The following is a 23017-nucleotide window of genomic DNA, read 5'->3' as shown; positions in this document are numbered from 1 at the left end:
GATAATAAAGCAGAAAACCATTATTTTAAATTGTAATAATATTTCACAATATTACAGTTTTTTCTGTGTTTTTGATCAAATAAATGCAGCCTTGATGAGCAAAAGAGACTTCTGTAAAATATATATATATATATCTATAAGTCTCTGACAAGCTGCAATAGAGATCCAATTTTTGCATGACTCTTTAGTGTTTTTTGCAGTGTTGATTTTTGTCAAAGAGCATGGAAACCAGTAGGGCCTGCCCTAGTTTGACACAAATGCCGTACCCACAGCACAACATGAAAGTTAATAGTTGGTTTCTGTGGAAATACGCTGGACTGACTGATCATATGGCCCTCAGCTGTACGCTGTATGATATTTTTGTTCCTTTTTCATGTTGAAGTACTTTCTTGTGTTTCCACAACAACACACACACACACACACACACACACACACACACATAACGTCCAGTCAGAACGTAATCCAGACTCCTCTGTAGAGTTCAGGTCCCCTTGCCATCTCTTCTCGAGTGTTCTTCAAGCCGTTTGTTTGGTCAGCTCAGTCTCAAAGTGGATTGGGTGAGGCACCAACCCATCGCTTTGGCTTTTCCCATCAGACGTCAAGTGTGATCAAATCCTTCCTTTGTAACCCAAAACCCGAATTAGATGAACAAATCATGTTAATATGCTTACATGCAGTAATAAATCCAAGCTGTGGAGACGGTTTTATTCGGATGTCAACAGACGACGCACATCTTTGTTCAATTCTTCTCGTGTCAAAGGCACAAATCCAAAACAGGGTCTGGAGCTGAGTGTGTCGGGACGCTTTGTTGAGCTGTAATCCTTTCTGCTGTCCTTCTCCATCAGGATTGGCTGTTCAAATATTAGTGCTGCTGTAGAGCCGGCTTTGTCTCGCAGAGATTGAAGAGTTTTTATTGAATGCTTGAGACGGCGTGCTTGTTTTCCCTCCGGCAGAACGAGGTCGTGTGTGTTTTACAGTATGTGCTTGTGGTGCAGATAGAGCGCCAGCTGCTGGTCACATGACGCATTGATGCTTCATTACAGGTTTTTTCTTGCTTGCACGCAAAATCTTTACTTGTCACGCAATTTCTGAAAGCTGACACACAAACAGCAGAAGCACAGACCAAATCTGCAAAACCATACACTAATTCTCTGCCTTTGACTCAAACACTTTTTGCAAAATACAACACTCAATTCTCTATGTAACACACAACCAATGAAAATGGCACACTAATTCATCAGCGCTTCACACTAACTCCTCACATGTGCTTTATTGAACACCATCCAATCAATAAACACACATCTACACATGCTTGATGTATTTCTTTTCTTTGGTACTGTGGAATACTGTATTCACCACAAATGCTTACAGTAAAAAAATTGCTTTCAATCTTGCTTTCATGTTTACTGTGACTTGTTCAACATCTCTCTGTCGATTGCTGTCAATCTTGTACAGAAATGCACACAGGAGCTCATGAAGAAGAGCTTTTGGTTTTGAATAACTGTGTGCGTGTGTGTGTGTGTGTGTGTGTGTGTGTGTGTATGCTACATCCAAAAATATAATATTACGGCAAAGGTGTTTGCAACGTAAGCCAAATGTTTGCTTTTGAGATGTGTTTGTGATATTTTCAGTGTGAATTAGATGTGAGGCATTTTGCATTTTGTGTGTGCAATTCTTGGATTTGTGTGTAAAGTTTTGAAAACGTGTGTAAGCAGGGAACTCTAACTTTTTCTTTTTGTCATTGCAAAGTCTTTTCTAATGCATCATGTGTTTATCTGATGTGTTGGTGAGTTCCCTTTTAATACAGACAGAGCTAGAAAATCTCATGTTGTGGGCTGAAATAACTGGCATGTTCGTGTGTGTGTGTGTAGGTTCTCTCATTCTCTGATGCTTCAGTCCGGCATGCACCCTACAGGCATCCCACACCCCGCGATAGTGCCTCCCTCCGGCAAACAGGAGCACGACCAGTACGACAGGAACATTTACACGTAAGCTCTCCTGCAGATCTGATGCTTTCAGTGAATAGAGTACAGAACAGACCTGGGGCCTCGCTTATAAAACATGCATACGCACAAATTTGATCTCAACGTCGTGGGAACGTTCGTATTTATCAACACAGTCATTGCGTGGAAAAGTGCTTAGAGCCTCGTCAGGGTCTGAGCAGACGTACGCACGTTTCCTTGTCAAATCGGAGTACTGTAGGTATTTGGAAATATAAGCAGCAGCCATGATGATGATAATAATATTAATATTAGGGATGTGCATTTCAGTTAATTTTCCTGACAGATATCAGATGCTGGATAATTGCTTAACTGTTAGCAGACAACATTAGAATGTTAAACAAAATCAAAATTAGATTTTAAAAAATGACTCGTTAATGCCAGAAATGTGCAAATATCACCATAAACAGAACATGAGTTTTGACATCATGCATCTGCCGCACATTTGTGAACGGAAAAACTGAATCAAATTGTAAATAATTAAATATATAAACACGAAATATGTTTCACTTAAATAAAACGTGAGAAGTAAGCTATGCTGAGTTTTGGTTTGTTTCTATGATTCGCTCCATAAATTAAAAAGGCATCCTGTTTTTCTTGATGCTACAAATTAAAGCACAGTATTTTATGTTATTGTGAGTGAGCACTTTTTCTTCCCTCTCGCCATTCTCAAACAACGGATTTCGACGCTCTTTTATATGCTAATGATATTAATTAGGGGGTCAGCTGCGCCCAATTTCAAGATGTTTTGTGATTTTATAAATGTCACATCTTAGAACAAATTTAGGACGGTTTATATGCAACTTTTTATAAATGAGGCCCCTGGAAACTCTTGAAGCTATTTTTCTGAAATTCAAGCACACGCAAATATTATTCCAGTAGTTTTATTGTATGTTTGTGCCATTTTTTTTAAGTGCCACATTTTGGTCTCAACACCAAAAAGGCAACGTCTGAATACAGTTGAAACCTTGATTCGGACGGGACTAGTTTTCCTGGAGGACGTACTTTGTGATTTTAATCCCATCTGAATCTGTGTTTTTCTTCCATAACCTCTCTAGAAGTTGTAGAGCAAATTGCCTTCTGTTTGGTCCTGTGAGATCTGGAATTGTCTTGTGAGTTTGCACTCCTGAATATAAATACTTAGTATAGAAATACTTGATACAAATCTGATTCTCATAATAAACTGTCCATGTCTTTGGGACTCAGTTCTAGAAAAAAGGCATTTGTTTTAATTTTAATACCTCAAATACCTCTGTTTGTGTGAAATATATCCAGTGCTGGGTCCGAGTCTGTTACTGATTCCAAATTGCATGTAAAAATCCATATGTAATCCATTACATTACATGTTAAGGTAATCTGACTACTTTTGGATTACTTTTAGATTACTTTTGACCTAATGCATTAAATAATATAATCTTGTACAATATTGATATAAAAAATATAAATATATTACATTTTTTGTTATTAACAACATGAAGTGCATTAAACATTACGTCAAAGTTTCCCCAAACTGGGGTTCATCAAGGAACTGCAGGGGGTTTGTGAATTATTTTAGAATATTGCTTTAGTAAGAATGATATGTAATCCCTAATAAAGTAACTATAGACTGATTACAATTATTTTAAAATAGAACTACAAGTACTTAATTTTTGGAATCTGATTACATAATCCACATTACATGTAATCAGTTACTACCCAGCACTGAATATATTAAGTGTTTTCAGTTGAAAATGCTTGTTCCTATCAAATGTCAGATCAAGTCTCCACATCAGAATTTCAGATCTGAATCCTGCCACAAGATTTGTCTCGTATCTGAAACGCAGTCAGCAAAGTCTGACACCCAAAACCCGTATTAACAGTCTTCTATCAGCCAAGAAGAAGAAGACTGAGAACGCCAGAGAAGAGCAGAAGCAGGAGACAAGTCAGGAAGATAACAAAGGAGCGGCGTTTATCGAAAAATCATAGTTGCATATGTTTCAGTTCTCAGACTTCATCTGGCCATGTTAATATACCACGATTGAAAACTACTGCTTCACAACAACGTCCCTCTTATCTCTTACTCATGAAGACAAATAAACCACGCAATCATAAATGGAAAAATAATCAATGAATGAATCAACAAAATGAGAATATAAATGGTTTAAATGATCATTATAGATGAGATATAAACATGGGCTTTGTGCCTTTGTGGTTTCGAGTAATGGGACGCCCATCCAGACATGTTTTTAACCATTGTTATTTGTATAATAAAGTGTTTTTCTCTTTCTTCTTCATGGTGTACCTCAGCAAATCTCATCCAGAGGTGAAGAAGGAGCCCAAGAAACCGGTGATCAAGAAGCCGCTGAACGCATTCATGCTCTACATGAAAGAGATGCGGGCCAAAGTCATCGCTGAGTGCACACTGAAGGAGAGCGCCGCCATCAACCAGATCCTGGGCCGACGGGTGAGTGTGTGTGTGTGTGTGTGTGAGTGTGCGTGCGTGCGTGCGAGTGAATGAGTAAGTGTGTGTGTGTGTGTTTGTCTGTGTGAGTGTGTGTGCATGCGTGTGTGTGTGTGTGTGTGTGTGCATGTCTGTGCGTGCATGTGAGTGAGTAAGTGTGTGTGTGTGTGTGCGTGTTTGTGTGAGTGTGTATGTGTGAGTAAGTGAGTAAGTGTGTGTGTGCTCTTGTTTAAAACATATAGTAAAACTTGAAATTTTTGACATTGTGGAGACCGGCCTACGGTCCCCATGAGGGAAAAATATGATTCAAAGTAGTAAATGCAGTCGTGGCCTAATGGATAGAGAGATGGACTTGTAACCTGAAGGTCGTAGGTTCGAGTCTCAGGTCCGGCAGGGATTGTAGGTGGGGGAGTGAATAACCAACACTCTCTCCACCCTCAATACCACGACTGAGGTGAGACCCTTGAGCAAGGCACCGAACCCACAACTGCTCCCCGGGCGCCGCAGCATTGGCTGCCCACTGCTCCGGGTGTATGTTCACTACTGAGTGTTCACTTGGATGGGTTACATGCAGAGCACACATTCTGAGTATGGGTCACCATACATGGCCACACACCACTTCCCTTTCCTTTCCCCTTTCCCTAAATGATGTTTAAGAATACAAACAGGTTTTATGTAAGGGTTAGGGTTGGGTTAGGGGGGGATAGAAAATATTGTTTGGTCAGTATAAAAGTAATAGAAGTCTATGGAAAGTCCCCACAATCCACAGAAACCTAACATCTGTGTGTGTGTTACAGTGGCACGCTCTGACCCGCGAGGAACAGGCCAAGTACTATGAACTGGCGCGGAAGGAGCGACAGCTTCACATGCAGCTTTATCCCAGCTGGTCGGCCCGAGACAACTATGTGAGTGCTTCTCATTACTCTGCAGCTAAGTGATGACAATCAGGATCATTCTGACATGTGGGATATAACCGTGAGCAGATCCAGTGTCCAAACTCTCATTACAGATCAATCACAATCAGATTATTCTGGCCGAAAACAATCAAATCTGCAATAAAATATAAATATTAGATGATATTAGCTTCAGTTAAGATTTCTATTTTTATTAAGTTGAGGCACTAAAATTACTACCTAGAAATAAATTAAATTAAATTAAATTAAGCAATTAAAAAAAAATAACAAAAAAGAAAAAAGCACATAATAAAATTGCAAAACATAACTAATTAAAATGAAAGGATAAAAAGAAAAGAACATTCAAAATATAATAATATATCACTTATGCATGTGTTTTATAGTCCAAAGAAAAAAAAGCTTTGTTTTTGTAGTCCTTTATTACAATGATTATTAAAAATACAGTCACACTTTACATTAAGGTTTAATTTGTTAACATTATATAGTTAACATAAACTAACAATTAATAATAATTTTACTGCATTTATTAATGTTAATTTCAGCATTTTCCAATTAAATGAGGTACCTGTTAACATTAGTTAATGCACTAATTATACAAATTGTCTTTCTGTCAACTAACATTAACAAAGATTAATAAATGCTGGGGTTTGTATTAGTTACATTTACTTTGGAAAGAAAAATAGCTATTTGAACGCTGAAGAAAGAATATATTTTGAAAGAACATGTTATTTTTATAATATATAAATATGCAAAATTGTGTACTTGATACTTAATTAGATAATATACAAATGATAAATGTCTTTGTCAGAGATTTATCACCCATGTAAATATGTAAATATTAGATGAAAAAGTTATTTTAGTTAGTTGCCAGGACAAGATTTCTCTTTTCTAAAGTTGAGGAAATAACTGGAAATAAAATAAATAAAAAAGAACGAAAACTAAAATACAACTTAAAATAATACATTAAAAAATAATAATAAAACAAAACGATCACATAAAAAATTGCAAATAAAAATGAACTAAAATGAAAACTGAAAGTCTAAAATAATCAATAAAAACTATAATAGTATATAAATATTAAAATAACATGTGTGTCTTATTGTGCATGTTACTCCAAAAACAAAACTGTTTGTCTTTGTAATCTTGATACTTGATAGTTAATTATATAATTTATATTATTATTTAAATATTAAATATTATTAATTTAAAATGAAATATTATTATTTGAACAAAACCATGTCCCAAAGATCCATTAATTTGTGCAGATATTTTCCTTTTTTTGGTAAATTCAATATTTGAATATTTTCAGGAAGTAACATCTCTCTCTCTCTCAGAGATTGACACCCATCACATGCGAACAGAAATTTCACCTACATTTAGAGCCGTCACCTGCATGTAAACAGGAAACACACAACCCACGCAGATATTAACTGCAGCGCTGCTGTGCGGATGTGTCTGTCCACACACGCGCACACACACACACACACACACACACACATGCGCGCGCACACACACACACACACACATGCGCGCGCACACACACACACATGCGCGCACACACACACACACACACACACACCCACAGAGTGTATTTGGGAAAGCAGGGGGTGGAAGAAAGCAGAGATGTGTGCAGAGATCATAAAGTTTACACTGCGTGACCTGTGTAATTAGCGTGTGTGTGTGTGTGTGTCTGTGTCTGTGTGTGTGTGTGTGTGTGATGGTCAGTGTGCTCACTCTGATCTCTCATCACCACAGGGCAAAAAGAAGCGAAGGAAACGAGATAAGCAGCAGGACTCTGGCACAGGTAGATTTCTGTGTTTTCACATGCATTGAGGTCATTACGAGGGAGTTCTGTACAGATCACGAGGAACACTCGCATATAAAAATATCAAAGATAAAACTGATCATCTGACTGGATGAGCCACGTACAGATCACTACACTACTGCACTTTATTACTCCGCAGATGAACAATTATTTCTAATAAATGCTAATAATGCAGATATTCATTGAACTCTGGTGTCTTCTCATCAAACTGGCAATTAAATTTTTTCCCCTCCAAATTCTGATATTATATCTCACCATTCTGACTTTTTCCTTAAGATTCTGAGATTATATCTCATACTTTTTTCATCAAAATTTGGAGTTTGTATCACAATTCTTATCCCAGCTGTTTTTCAGCTTTTGAGTTTTTTTTTTCTCAGAGTTGCAAGTTTGCATCCTTAGTCATTTCCATTAGAATTGTGAGTTTATATCTCACAATAGTTTTTACATCATGCTATTCTGAGAAAAGTAATGCAAACTCACAATTATTAATAAAAAGTTCAAATTGTGAGGTAAGTTACCTTTATTTTTTATTCAGTGGCCATATTTTTGTGTTATTTAGCACTTTTCAAGTGTTTTTACAGTACAGTAGACAGTATGCATGGACTAGCAGCTAATATGATACGAGGGAGCGCTGATGGTCTTGACTGTGATTGCTTTTCTCTTTCTCCTGGTGTTTGGACGGCTAACCTCTCTGCCTCGGCGGCTCTTTCCCTTCTTCTCCTCCTCTCTCTCTTTCTCTGCACGCATGCTGCCTTTCGCTCAGACCCCGGCTCGCCAAAGAAATGCCGCGCTCGCTTTGGCCTCAACCAACAAACGGACTGGTGCGGCCCCTGCAGGTGTGTACGTCTGTCACTAACACCGCTTCAGCTCCAGCCAGTCTGCTTTTATCAGACACTCACCTCTGGGTTTCATCTGACTTTCTGCAAGGGTTTGCTCCATGCTGTCCGTAAACCTTTGAGTCGTAGTCCTGTTTGAACTTTGGCACAGTGGTGGAAGAAGAAGAAGTGTATAAAAAGTACTTATCCATTATTATTAATTCTAGCCAACACTGGTCAGTCAGATGATTATTGCAGACTAGGGTTGCATGATTAAACTAAATAAAACTAAAATCACAAGATGGTTACAAAGGCTGCTATTTAATTCATGCTCGAAGTTTACCGTTTAACAAGCTATAAATATTAGTTTTGCAATTTTACATTTAGAATTTAATATAAATATAAATATTTTTTTATTTTAAACTGAAATATTACAATATACATTATTTTATTTGTATTTAATTTTGAATTAGTAATCGTAATTGTTGTTTTTGTTATTTTATAGCCATATTGATATAATCACTAAATTTTGGTAATCTTTTGCAGCACTAGTCCAATAGTAATATTTCTTTTTTTATAAATAATTGTAATGTGTTTTAATAATAACAGTGTGTTATTATTATGATTTTTATAGCCATATTGATATAATCACTATGTTTTGGGTTAAATTGTGCATTAGATCAATAGTAGTATTCCTTTTGTTTTTATTTAGTCGTTTTAATATATTATTATTGAGCATTAATAATTGCAGTTATTATTATAATTGTTATTAATGTTGTTATTATTTTATATCCATATTGATATAATCACTATGTTTTGGGTTCAATTGTGCAGCCTTACAAACAAGACATTAAATTGCAATTCAATTTTTCCCCAAACATGTGTATGTATGATCTAGAAATAAGCTTTTTAATTTATTACTAAACCTTAATATACGTACACTATCAAAACATTCAAATAAACTTTAATATACTAAAATGTCAGTTTAAGTTAATGATAATTAAAGTGTGTAAAAATACACCATATAGTATTTAAAAACTAATGTAAATATGTGGCGACAAATAGAATACAAATTCATAAACATCAAAATGTTAACATTTTAAGATGAGCGTTATGCAAAAATTCAACATTCCACTCTTAAAAATAAAGGTGCTTCACGATGCCATAGAAGAACATTATTTGTCTGAATGGTTCCATAAAGAACCTTTCTGTTTCACAAAAGGTTCTTCAGATTATAAAAAGGTAAGAAAGAGATGGTTCTCTAAAGAATCTTTGACTGAATGGTTCTTCTGTGGCATCGCTGTGAAGAACCTTTTAAGCAGCTTCATTTTTGCGCTCGAGTAACTTACCAGTGACTTAGTAACTGATCAGTCACACACGCTCGAGCTCTGTTATACTGGTTTGTGGTCATTAAATCAGTGACTCAAGAACTGCTGCAATTCCTTCGAGAATGAAGTGATTCCTGAAGCAGTTGATCAGAGTCAGGTTGTTCTGGAGTCAGAGATCGCTGAGGATGAGATGAACTGTAGCTCTGGCCGAGAGTCAGAGGAAGGCTGAGACTTTGATGCGGCCGAGAGCGAGTGTGTGACTTTGATTTGTGTGTGAAGTGACTGATCTCCAGCGTCTCCTGACGGGGTTGGCACTGTGGTTTACTAGTGCTGCGGTTTCCAGTCAGTATGGCTTACGTGTTGCAAGCGCTTTCAACTTCAGAACTATTCCTGAAGGCAAGGCACTGCTGACAAAACCACTGTTTGTCGAGCACCAGTCAGTTCTGAGATTCAGTGGAAGGAAAACATCCAGAATACACATTCAAGTTTTTACTTTATGCTTCATCTATTTTGCATCTGTAGATTTCAATAACAATACATATTTAAAGGCAGTTTTTACCGAGGATTTTGTTCATCATTCACCTGATTTATATAATATTTTATTCTCCAATATGCAGACAAAATGAACCTGGCTTTATTCCATATTCAGATTTCCATTCTGGAAAAGTATGCAAGTTGGTAGATATAAACTTGATAATGCCTCATTTGCATAACAGAAAACATGTCATCTATTAGTTAATAATGCAACCCAAAAACTGAAATGCAGTGATCAAGTTAATTTACTCCAGACAAACGGTCAGTTTCAGCAAGTCGGTTCAAAGCACTGATCTTTTATCTTATAATGGCAGTTCATGTTTTAAAATATTACTGTAAATGTGACTGTTTATTAGTTTCATGAATTGCTGAGTGCATAAGTTCATATATGTGACCATGGAGCACAAAACCAGTCATAAGGGTCAATTTTTCAAAATTGAGATTTATATATAATCTGAAGCTGAATAAATAATATTTCCATTGATGTATGGTTTGTTATGATAGGACAATATTTGTCTGAGATGCAACTATTAGAAAATCTGGAATCTGAGGGAGCAAAAAAATCTAAATATTGAGAAAATCTCCTTTAAAGTTGTTCAAATGAAGTTCTTAGCAATGCATATTACTAATCAAAAATTAAGTTTTGATATATTTACAGTAGGAATATTTACTAAACATCTTCATGGAACATGATCTTAATATCCTAATGATTTTTGGCATAAAAGAAAAATCAATAATTTTGACCCATACAATGTATTTTTGTCTATTGCTACAAATATACCCCAGCGACTTAAGACTGCTTTTGTGCTCCAGGGTCACATATAGTCTAGAATTATGAATCATGATCCCTCTTTTATTATAATTATTATTAACATCTTGAAGATTCTACAAACTTATGCACTCAGCTGTATTTATGCAGGACTAAATATCATTCCTGCTTGTGTTCATGAACTGATATTGATTTTTCTTTAATACTGTAATTGGCTACGCTGGTCTTTATGCTTCGAGTTCAAAGGTCAGCGTGAACTTGACTGGAGTTTTAATTGTCATGTTTTTAGGAGAACCGTGTATTATCAGCTTAAAATTCAGTCAGGACTGTCGAATAAAGTAATTTCACACGTGTCTTACACTGTATATTCTGGCATAACTGTTTGTTTTGTGTGCTCTTTATTTTGTGTCATTGTTGTGCAGTTCATCTTTGTGACGTTTCACATCCACGCTTTATTCACAGATAACTCTCTTGACTGTTCCTAGGAGGAAAAAGAAGTGCATTCGCTACCTTCAAAGAGGACGCTGCGCCAGCCCCCATTCTTCCGATGGAAGTGCTATAGACTCCCCCCCTTCACCTGTCTATCACCCGCCAAACCCCGCCTCCCCCACCAGCAGGCCCCTCCCACAGGGTGCCAAATGCTCCGCCCACCCACCCAGACTCTCGCTCGACTTCAGCAGAATTAAAACAGAGAGCGCCGCAAGGCAGCCACAATAACTCAGACCGACGGCTCGATCGCTGCGGAGACTGCTCTCACGTTCTTCAAGTTCTCCTTCACTTCAGTTTCCTCAGCAAAAAAACTATCAAGTTCACACGGGGCGTCCTCTCATCTTTTATCAAGTCATGGAATTAGATCTCCGTGTGGATGAATCTCATGAAGAATGTGTTTTTCCCCCGTTTTCATTCATTTTAATGACAATTAATTATTGTTTTCATTACCGATGGTGCAAAAAAGATAATTTTTGTTACTGTAGTTTGAAATATATATATATATACACACACATATACAGGGTTCAAAGTTTACACTTTTATATCACAATACGGTTAAGCAGTTAAGGAACATTACACGAGCAAGAGTGCTGTTTTCCCAAATATCAGCACGATTGCAAATATGATACTGGTTTTATATTAAATGAGTTACATTTTAGACACAGTATTGCCGTTTTCTTCCCCATTTTGCCAACAAAAACAGTTCCAAACAAAGCCACAGCAGAACCGTTGTGATTCTCTGTTGAGTGAACAATTCAACGACTCGCTCGTTTTCTCATTCTTGACTGAATCAGCAGTTTGAACGAATCGAGACAGTCACTTAGCGCCACCGACCGGTAGGTTAGTTTCATATTTATATTATATATGTATATATGTGACCCTGGACCATCTTAAGTCGCTGGGGTATATTTGTAGCAATAACCAACAATACATTGTATGGCTCAAAATTACATTTCTCTTTTATGCCAAAAATCATTAGGATATTAAGATCATGTTCCATGAAGATATATTGTAAATTTCCTACCGTAAATATATCAAAACTTCATTTTTGATTAGTAATATGCATTGCTAAGAACTTCATTTGAACAACTTTAAAGGTGATTTTCTCAATATTTAGATTTTTTTGCTCCCTCAGATTCCAGATTTTCAAATAGTTGCATCTCGGCAAAACAAACCATACATGATTGGAAAGCTTATTTATTCAGCTTTCAGATGATGTATATTCATAAATTATGGCTGGTTTTGTGGTCCAGGATCACGTATATAAAACATTAATCTTGTACCATTATTTTGCAGTGTAAATGCATTCATGCCACCTCCGTTTCATTAAACAGTCTGTGCATCTAAATGCAATGAAAAGATGCATTTGGCTGATACTGATTTAATTTGTTTGGTAGCAGCCGTTTAGCCACAATTACAGTAGTGGAAACGATTTGTTTTGTGCATTACAGTAATATGAATTTTGGGGGAGATGTGCTGAATGTCATCACAATCCCAAAAGTCTGAATGATCTAAATAACTTAATTTTCTTTGTGCAAAATGGGTTTTTCTGCTAAAGCATGACCTGGATGTTTCTTCATGAGATTCAGCCACTGTGTGTGGAGATAAATGATCTCTGAAAACAGTGTCCGTTCTCACCATAACTCTTGTACAATCAAATAAGTGTTGTTAAACTTCTTTTATAGACTGAAACTCCGTAAATAACTAAACTTTTATATGTTTTTATGTAAAGTGAAAAAAAAGAAAAAACATTCCTTGGCTGTTTACTTTTAATAGCTTTTGTTGTGTAGATCTGAAGTAGTCCGCTATGCCTGTCATCCATCCAAACGTCGCAGTATGAAATGAAGTATGTTTATGTATCTGTGTGTGTGAGAGTGTGTGTGTGTGTGCTTCTAGAAGTCATTCAGTGTTGACTCAGGTCTGCTCTGAAGCAATCATCTGCGATCAGGCAGGGAGCCACACATCTTCAGTGTTAACATATAGCAAGTCATCGCTCTTTCTTTTGCTTTTGATGTAATAATCATTCTCTAGATTTATTAAAATATTTTGAAAACTCTGTCTTTGTGGTTCTCTCAAGTGAAACAGCATACTGTTTGTTTGTTTAGCATGTATTGTGTTTATTCACCAGCAGCAGCAGCAGCAGCACGGTGTCCAGCTCGACCTGTTTTTATCGACTGTTTAATGAACTCATTTGATCACATATGATTTACATGACAGCATGCATTGTTTTGCAATGCATCTTCACTACTGTTTTTAATAATACCAGAACAATAGCTATTGTCCCATCACATCCACCGTTACAATTATTTAACTGTAAACTACATTTAACATGAACTAACAATGAAAAATATGTATAAAGCATTTATTAGTTCATTTTAAGATCGTGAACATTTATTCAAAGTTGTGCCTGTTTCTGCCAAGGACTAAAAAAATTACATTCAAAAAGGTAGCTGCAACACTTCTCAAAATTAAAAAAGTCAGAATTGTGAGAAACTCAGAAATCTGACGTCCTTTCCTGTAATTCAAATCACATCACAATTTAAAGTTTTGTCTTGCAATTCGTTTTATTGCAAAAAGTGCATTTGTTTCTCTATTTTACCTGTCAACATCAAAATTTCTTCTTAGAATTACCAGTTTATATCTCGCAGTGGAGAAAAAAAAGTTCTAATCTAACTATTCTCAGGATTGCAAGACAAAAATTATGAATTAAGGATTATTAATCATTAACTCATAGCAAATTATAACTTGAAATTGCAAAAAAAAGTCCAAATAGTCAGAAAAAGTGTTGCAATTACTTTTATGCCATAGGGTAAATGGGCTTCCATAGTAAGTTCATGTCAACTCAGGTCCATTGAATAATATTAATAATGAACAGGGCTAATATAAACTAAGCAGCAATAGTTGTATTTTCATTAACAAATAACATTAAATGTTATAATGTTGTCCCTGTTTTCCGAGGTGTAATGGTTACTGGTTTGTACAAAATGTATGGATACTTGTCTGAAAAAATGAGTCAAAAGATAGCAAGAGCACACTTTATGCAAAAATATTCTATTTAAAAGCTTGTTAGGTGTGAAATGATTTTGTTGATAAAGGCACTATATGGTTGTAGATCATGTTGACAGTTAATGTGATTCTCAACATTTGACTAAAACTCAAAGACACTGAGCTCTAATCAGTAAGAATTACCTAATTTATAAGAAAAAAAGTGAGTATTAGAAAAGCTCCAGCAGCATTTGAGACGTGCAGATACAGACCGCTGCTCTCGTGTGATCACATACTAACAGAATGAGCTCGAGATAACAGATGAAGAAAGCCAAACATAAAACACTTGCAAGATGCAGAAAAGACACTGCACAGAGAACTGACAAATCCCACAATCTTTTATTTTTTGGAATTAAAAGATTTATAATCCTAATCGCCTGCCATTCAGGAGCAGAACCGTGAAAGACTGTCAATCCTATACAATGAGGCAGAGCAGATGAAGTGACGGCAGACGCGAGTAGTTCCAGGTTTCCAACACTGATCTTTCATCAGCACAAATAAGACTGCTTAGAAAATGTTCCTTAAGCTATACGTTCATTTCTCAAAAACAGAATCTGCCATTTGCTGACAAGCTCTGTTAAAATAAAATATAAGTGTGGTAAGAAAGAGGAGCGTTTTCTCTACATGTGTGAGAGTGACAGCTACTCCATTCATCTGAAGAGGAAGGGCATTAAAAAAGGCTTTTACAGCACACAAGGAGAACGGCCATGCTAGCAAAACACATTTTGGGATTTTTTCTCCATTTATTCGTGTTAAATCTCAACAAATATGAACAGCGCAGTGCAATTTTTTAAATTACTTTTTTCATTTTTTTGGGAACAATCCGTAGTGTTAAAGTGTGTCAGGATCTTCACTTCTCTTCACACCACTGGTTCTCCTTACGGACCTGCAACAAACAACATTCTGGAGAGTTACTACTTGAAAAACTTCATTAAAAATTCAGTTAATCTCATTTCAACATCCAGCAATAGTACCAGTTTCCAAAAATATATTAAGCAGCACAACTGTTTCCAACAATGATAAATATTAGCATATTAGAATATTTCTGAAGGATCACGTGACGCTGAAGACTGGAGTAATGATGCTGAAAATACAGCGCTGCATCGCAGAAATAAATTACATTTGAAGTGCATTAAAACAGTAAACTATTATATATATTAAAAAAATCTGTATTTTTGATCAAATAAATGCAGCCTTGAGCAGAAGAGACTTCTTAAAACAAAACTAAAAGTTACTAAAAATGACAAAATCAACAAAATTATTCAATTTGACTCAAATAAAAAAGAAAATCTAAAAAAACTAAAGTGTATGGTCTCTCAATGATACTAAAGTAACACGGGTCTGAGCGCATTAAGGCCATGTGTGACGGAGGAGAGACAGGAAATGAGCACTTGTTTTACCTGGGCTTCCTCTTCCTCTGTAAAATCATTTTTGATATTGAAAGTCTTTCTGATCTCCTCTGGGGTTTTGCCTTTGATCATGTTTGCAACCGTCTTGCAAGTAACATCTAGCAAGCCTTTGATGTCCAAGTAATTTGCAGCCTAAACAAAGGGAAGAGAGATGAAAGTGAGCGTGATGAGACGGTTACGCTGCGGCCATCGTGTGGCGAGTCAACGCACTGCTGCTCGGACATGTGCAAACACAACTCACCACATAAGAATAAACAGCACAAGAGACCAATCACAATAAAGCCTTTCAGAGATGCTCACAGATGTCCCAAGTTCAGAAGGGAACTTGATTATAAAAGCTTCAGAGCAATTTGAGGTTGGTTTCTGACGTGTTTTCCCAGTGCATACTGACATTTGACATATATCAATATTGGTAAATGACAGAGAAATTGATATTTCATTGAAATCCTGGACATAATGGGAGATAAATGTCAGAAGTTCCATACATTTACAGGAAAGCCATTCTTAGCACTGCCATCCTTCTGCCTTAAACCTGCGGACAAGCGGCCAATTGTTGCTTTAAAATTCATACATTTACTGCTTTTCGTTGTGCACATAATGCATGTTCATGTCCTTCAAACTGTGCAAATTGAAGTCTGGGCTCCTGCGGTTTACTGTCAAAATAAAAGTTTAACGGTTTAGCTTTAAAATGAAGAAATTAAGACAAAACTTTATAGTTGTAATGTAAAATAAATTGCTATTGGACATGTATAATTTAAAGTTGTTTTGTATTGTAATGATTTTTGTTTTTATTGTATTTATTTTACGTTCGAAATAGTCACAAATGCAAATGCAATCATTATTATTATTATTTCCTTAAATAATCTTTTTACTGATATCAAAATAATATTTATTTAGTTTCTCATAATTATTCAGATATACAGCAGCTCACAAGGCTTCTGAACAGAGCCAAAGCATGTACTCTCACTCTACTGAAGTGATCCATACATAGTAATTACTGCTGATGAGATGACAAGGCTTATTCGTATTGTTAAAATTACTTCAATTTGACTAATTAACTAACTATGAAATTTATTTTCAGTTTTTCAGGTCATTTTATTTTCAGGTGCATCCTGACATTTTGGTTTCCATTTGAACCCAAAGTATTAATTTTGGTGCATCATAAATGTTCAACCGTGGGGTTATTTTGCAAAAACTGCAGTCTCAAGAACCAGAAGGCACTCTGTGTGTTCTTTTAGCTTCACAACTGGTTTTGCTTCATTAAAAGCAGGACGCCGCATTTAATTATCCTACATTTTCAAGCCCTTAATTGGTCCTAAAAACCAACAGGATGCATTTCGCTTTGTTTTCCCTCCATGAAATCAGATCTGCGACTCAGTTCTGTATCATTTCGACGAACGCTGGCAGTCAAAGCACAAGCAGTTTTACAAACCAGAATGAGTTCGAAGAGGGTGCCCTGGTCTACTTTGAGGAACTCCTGGTCCCACACGGGGATGTCATCCGTTCTTTTCTCTTTATTCTCATCGTCTTCAGGGGGAGGAGGGTCGTCTTTATGGTGGGTGCACCACTGAATCACCTGTGGGCATATTAAACACACTGTCAGGCTCAGCCCCATTTCGTATTTATTTTAAAACAACCAATATGCACACTATATAAGTTATTTTGCATAACTGAGAAAAGTGAGTAATGAGGAACAAAACCCAGTCACATTACAGTAATGAGAACTGGCATGAAAATAATGTTATAATGCACTTTGATACAGAAACCATTGCTGAATATTCATAAACAGTAGGCTTGCTTCGATAGACGGTTTTGGTGATAGGGTTGGGTATCGAAAACCGGATCCAAATTTCCAAGAACCGCGTATTCAATAAGACACGTGTATTTCGATTCTGCTTAAGGATTTCTGCGTTCGCATTTTAATGTGATTTAAAATGATTTAAGTGCAGGAACGGAAAGACGTTGTGCTCTGTTTGCGTGCAGTGCACACGTCTGAAGCACGAGCACCGAGAACAGAGGATAGACAACAGCAGTCTATTATATCTATGGGTGCGAGTTCCCAGCCTGTGTCCGTTCTCAAACTGCAGAAAAAGTTGTTCCGGCCCAGAACTGACTTCTTTCATATTTATCAACCAGTATGCAGAAAACGACGTCAGTATATCATCATAAACATGAACGTAAACTGATAAAAAACAAACCGCATGTGTAACGTTACAATATTTTTAGATCTGAGTGCATTCTGTGTTAAAGAGACAGCAGACTAATAAATGCACTGCCTGTCATTAATGTTAATCAAATCTTGACTGAATATCTTTAATAAGTTTAATAATCTATATTTTATGAAAAGAAAACCATGCAGTGTTTTTAAACTTTAATTATTGCTTCTGTACCTGACATTTGGTTCAGTTGTATTTATACTATTGCTAATTGATTTGTTGGTTCCTATTTCATTACTTGTCTTTAACACTTTAATATTTGAAATTTATAGTCTAGTTGTTTTTACTGTGATATTTTTTGTTAAAAGGTTTCTCTTGTAAGCCTAAGTGTTCTGTAGGCTGCTGATTTCTGCTCATGTTATTCAGCTGCAACAGAATGCTTTGTAAAAAAAACTGAATAAATGTTTGACATCTAACAGTTTGACTTATTTGTTTTTAATTGGATTTTTTATCTTATTGGAGTCAAAACTAGGAATCGATAAGATTCAAACGATACCCAACCCTAGTTGGCGCCGATACCGTCGTTTAGATTTTTTTATAGTAATACAAATAATTTAGTTCAGTTAGAGAACAGACAGTATAATTAAAACCCGAACGCAGCGTGCTGAATGACAGTCACATGATCACAGATCAGATTTCATTTATCACCTGAGGAGAGCGAGTCAAGCTGACTGACGAGAAGAGTGAGGCGAGACGGACAAGACGATAGCGGATGATTTAGTTTCCAAACAATGCAAAAGCACCTCTTTGGCAATAATTTGGATTTTGAAAAAGTTGATTTTGGAAGTTTTTTTAAACATGTTTCTTATTTAATTGGTTCCACAATGTTTGCTGATTTTTATTTTATTTAAACTTTGTGTAATTCATTTATTTTATTTGATATCAATGTGTATGCCGTGCCTCCAAGCTTTCTTATACGCTTTGCTAAAAACGTTCTACGTTTCTTATTTATTTGGTTCCACAGTGTTTTCTGATTTTCAGTTTTGTATACCTATTTAAACTTTGTCTAAGTTATTGGTTATTTTATATTAGGCATAGGGAAAACTCAAATGAACAATTGCTTTACGCCGAATTGCCCCAAATTTGAAAGAGAAAGTAAAAAGCGCACCCTGCTTTTACAAGCCATTTAAAAGTGAAGGAAAGCGAGAAAAAGAGGGACCAAAATATTAAACCTCATGAGTGTATATTCACTGAATAATCCACCATATTGTAGAGAAGAGTTAAAATGACCACTTTCACCTGAGATTCGGAGCCAGATTACAGGGGGTAAAAATGACTTCAGAAAAATATGTAATTTTTACACAAAGATTGGTAGGTCTATTAGTATAAACTCTTGACTTTAGCGGTCCTTGTTAATATGTCAATGGTGACTACTCAAAAAAGGAGAAATTCACTTCAAGTTTGTATGCCTGTAACCCAAGAAGTATTGAAGATATCTTAACGCTCTTTTAGATTTTGGGTTTAAACAAGCTTTCCTTTCAGCATCTTCATTTTTAAGGCCCTATATGGTTCATCTAAATATGGCTCCAAGAGTAAATTGCTAAATTGAACACATTCTCAGTGGTCAAAAACAAAATGCGGGCCACTTTATATACACCTGATACTTACTGTATTTAAAAAAAAAAACAATGTCTGAAGAATAAATAATGCTGGAACTAGAATTGTAGCTCGTCTGTCAAATGGTGAACGATAATAATCTCTCAGTAAAAATAAAAATGCTGCCATCTTTACCCTGTAATTTGGCTCTGAACCTCAGGTGAAAACTGTCATTTTGACCCCCCTCTACAAAACAGTGGATTATTAGTTAAATATACATCCATGACATTTTGAAAATCTGAGATCTCTGGTTGAGTTGATATGAAATCACCCATTTATCATCATCTTGGGGTAAAATCAGACCTAGATGCGTTCGGGGGAGTCACCCATCTATATATCCCAGTGTACCATCTACAGTGGGGATCGAAAGTTTGGGCACCCCCGGTAAAAATTTTTATTAATATGCATAAAGAAGCCAAGGAAAGATGGAAAAAATCTCCAAAAGGCATCAAATTACAGATTAGACATTTTTATAATATGTCAAAAAAAGTTAGATTTTATTTCCATCATTTACACTTTCAAAATAATAGAAAACAAAAAAAGGCGTCTGCAAAAGTTTGGGCACCCTGCAGAGTTTATAGCATGCACTGCCCCCTTTGGCAAGCTGAGACCTGACAGTGCAATGGATTGTTCTCAATCATCGTCTGGAAAGACCAGGTGATGTCAATCTCAAAGGTTTTAAATGCCCAGACTCATCGGACCTTGCCCCAACAATCAGCACAATGGGTTCTTCTAAGCAGTTGTCTAGAAAACTGAAAATAGTTGACGCTCACAAAGCAGGAGAAGGCTATAAGAAGATAGCAAAGCGTTTTCAGATGCCAATATCCTCTGTTCGGAATGTAATTAAGAAATGGCAGTCATCAGGAACAGTGGAAGTTAAAGCAAGATCTGGAAGACCAAGAAAAATATCAGACAGAACAGCTCGCAGGATTGTGAGAAAAGCAAGTCAAAACCCACGTTTGACTGCACGATCCCTCCAGAAAGATCTGGCAGACACTGGAGTTGTGGTACACTATTCCACTATAAAGAGATACAAATATGGTCTTCATGGAAGAGTCATCAGAAGAAAACCTCTTCTACGTCCTCACCACAAAAATCAGCGTTTGAACTTTGCAAATGAACATATAGACAAGCCTGATGCATTTTGGAAACAAGTTCTGTGGACCGATGAGGTTAAAATAGAACTTTTTGGCCGGAATGAGCAAAGGTACGTTTGGAGAAGAAAGGGCACAGAATTTAATGAAAAGAACCTCTGTCCAACTGTTAAGCATGGGGGTGGATCAATCATGCTTTTTTTTGCCATTTTTTTGTTTTCTGTTATTTTGAAAGTGTAAATGATGGAAATAAAATATAACATTATAAGAATGTCTAATCTGTAATTTGATGCCTTTGAGATTTTTCCATCTTTCCTTGGCTTCTTTATGCATATTAATACAAATTATTACCTGGGGTGCCCAAACTTTCGATCCCCACTGTATATAGTAACATCATGTGAAACTCCCAAGTAAACATGACAGCAATGTACAAGTCTGACCTTCTTCAGGATGGCTGCGTTTACATTGGGTAGAGGAACCGGATCATCATCTCCTTCATCATCCATCCCCAGATCTGAGCAGAAGAGAGCTGTGATTACACACCACACACACACACACACGTGTGAACATGTCTCAGTTCAGCTTACCTTCAAGCATGGTTTTTATAGTCACAGACTGCTTGGCGATTTCAACATCCACCTCAAACATCTCTCCATCAGAGCTCTGCAGTTTAATAGTCGGCATCTACATGAACAATAATACACAATAACAGCACATTATTTCAGAATACGAGTCAGTCAAGAGCTAATGACTCATGCTAGCTGTGTTAGCTCACATTCTCCAGCACTACAAGACTGAGCTAAACTACAGATAGGCCAATATTACACATGAATAAAAGACGGACATATAATGGAAGAGTGAAAAACAAGAAATCCGATAACGTTACAGTCGAAGCATCCAGAGCACTTCTCCAGAACATTCATAAATCGCAGCTAAAAACATCGAAGCATTAAGACTATCACTGTCCCACAGTGTTTCATTCAACGAGCTTTTAATATGATTTAAAAACATCACAGAGACACAGAGCACGGGCTGTTTGTGATGCTAAGCTAACGTTAGCCGCGCGGCTACAGGCCTCTCTTAGCAACCGCTGCATTCATCATGTCAACCGGGATAAACTTCATCATTTCACACAATATTGCGTCTCTTCGCTGTCAAAATATAACATATGACTCGCTAATGTGGCAGATTTGGTCCCGTTCTTACCGTGACTGAGAGCGGCGAAAGTATGAAGCTGACCGTCAACAAGGCCTGAATGAGACTGAGCTCAGCGTGCCGCGCATGCGCAGACTAAACCTCATCACTAGGCCTGAACTTTGCTACTTACATGCAACGGAATTACGTGATTTAATTACAAAATAAATTTAATTAGTTACAGTTAAGAAAAAATGTGGAATTAACTTAGTTACTTATGAAAATGTTAACGATTACAAAGGGGCTAACATTGGAATATTTCACACACACACACACACACATTTAATTAGCCTATCTTAATTCATAAATTGCATTGACTGCTCTAAAATATGAGACACCAATGTCTCAGGAGTTTAGGACACATGCTTATTCGATAACTGTTTTATTTCCTATTTGGGTTTATTGCTCTATGCTTTATTATTATTGTTATTAGATGCCAGTGTTTCTGTCAGAGCTATGCAGATATTAGATTTCAAATACATTGTAATAGCTATTAAACTAATTCTTATGGTTTTAAATCTGTATTTAACCTCAGAGAATGATCTCAAAGTAAGAAGCGGTGCTGAAGTCTGATTTTGTGGTGCTGTGCTTTAAATGAAATGATTATAATCTTAATTCAAGTGATGGAGGATTGTGGAAGTCTGACAGTAATCAGTGTTGAATACTCCTGTAAGGTTAAACCTGTCTGCTTCAAAATGATTAACAGTTGAAAGCATTAGAAATTTAGAAAAGTAATCAAATGTAATCCGATACATTCATAAAGTAATTGAAATAGTTACACTACTTATTACAGTTTAGGTTGGGTAATTTATAATCTATAACCGATTACATTTCCAAACTAACTTCCCAACACTGCTCAAAACCTACTAGTTCCATGGCAACCGTTCCATGGCAACCATTCCATGGCAACCGTTCCATGACAACCGTTCCATGACAACCGTTCCATGACAATAGCATGTTTCTAGAAATATGTTACATGTCTTGTATGCAGTGTTGAGTAGGTTACTTTATAAAAGTAATACATTAAAATGTAATAAGTAGTGTGCCTAATTGAGATAATTACTTTATTAAAGTAATATAACTGATTACATTTGATTACTTTTCTAAATCTTTAATGTTTTCAACTAATAATCATTTTCAAACATGTAAACCTTACAGTAGTATTCAACACTGATTACTGCCAGACTTTCACAATCCTTCATCACTTAACTAAAGATATTAGTTAGACTTGAGCACCTCTTTTTACTTTGAGACTGTTCTGAGGTTAAATACAGACTTAAAATCATAACACTAATACAAGACATATTCAGATGTGACCCCCTCTGTAATCATTAACATTTTCATAAGTA

At 36.2% G+C, this 23017-nt stretch overlaps 2 protein-coding genes across 9 annotated transcripts in view; one reads left to right on the top strand and one right to left on the bottom strand.

Moving 5' to 3' along the window:
• LOC306855709 (transcription factor 7-like 2) overlaps window positions 1-13170 on the top strand; it is a 54607-nt gene extending 41437 nt beyond the window's left edge. Inside the window, exons 7-12 of one of the 8 annotated variants that reach the window (XM_079394526.1) lie at window positions 1872-1988; window positions 3059-3112; window positions 4287-4443; window positions 5238-5345; window positions 7110-7158; window positions 11111-13170. In XM_079394526.1, coding sequence (XP_079250652.1) covers window positions 1872-1988; window positions 3059-3112; window positions 4287-4443; window positions 5238-5345; window positions 7110-7158; window positions 11111-11187 — 562 coding nt within the window. In that variant the 3' untranslated portion in view covers window positions 11188-13170. Of the gene's footprint in view, window positions 1-1871; window positions 1989-3058; window positions 3113-4286; window positions 4444-5237; window positions 5346-7079; window positions 7159-11087 lie in introns of all 8 variants that reach the window. The other 7 variants (XM_079394530.1, XM_079394528.1, XM_079394525.1 and 4 more) reach the window with 7 other exon arrangements.
• A 1305-nt stretch (window positions 13171-14475) lies between these two features.
• LOC306855710 (S-phase kinase-associated protein 1) lies at window positions 14476-21776 on the bottom strand. The gene is made up of 6 exons (XM_079394533.1): window positions 21681-21776; window positions 21062-21158; window positions 20915-20988; window positions 17001-17144; window positions 15560-15700; window positions 14476-15045 (listed from the first exon to the last, which is right to left on the bottom strand). The coding sequence occupies exons 2-6, from the start codon at window positions 21156-21158 to the stop codon at window positions 15010-15012; spliced, it is 492 nt and encodes a 163-aa protein (XP_079250659.1). The 5' UTR covers window positions 21681-21776; the 3' UTR covers window positions 14476-15009.
• Between the last annotated feature and the right edge of the window lie 1241 nt (window positions 21777-23017).

The sequence above is a fragment of the Barbus barbus genome (genome assembly GCF_936440315.1).
Source record: "Barbus barbus genome assembly, chromosome: 36".
Classification (NCBI taxonomy): domain Eukaryota; kingdom Metazoa; phylum Chordata; class Actinopteri; order Cypriniformes; family Cyprinidae; genus Barbus; species Barbus barbus.
Note: the sequence above shows the minus strand (reverse complement) of the source record. Positions and strands in the feature narration are given on the sequence as shown.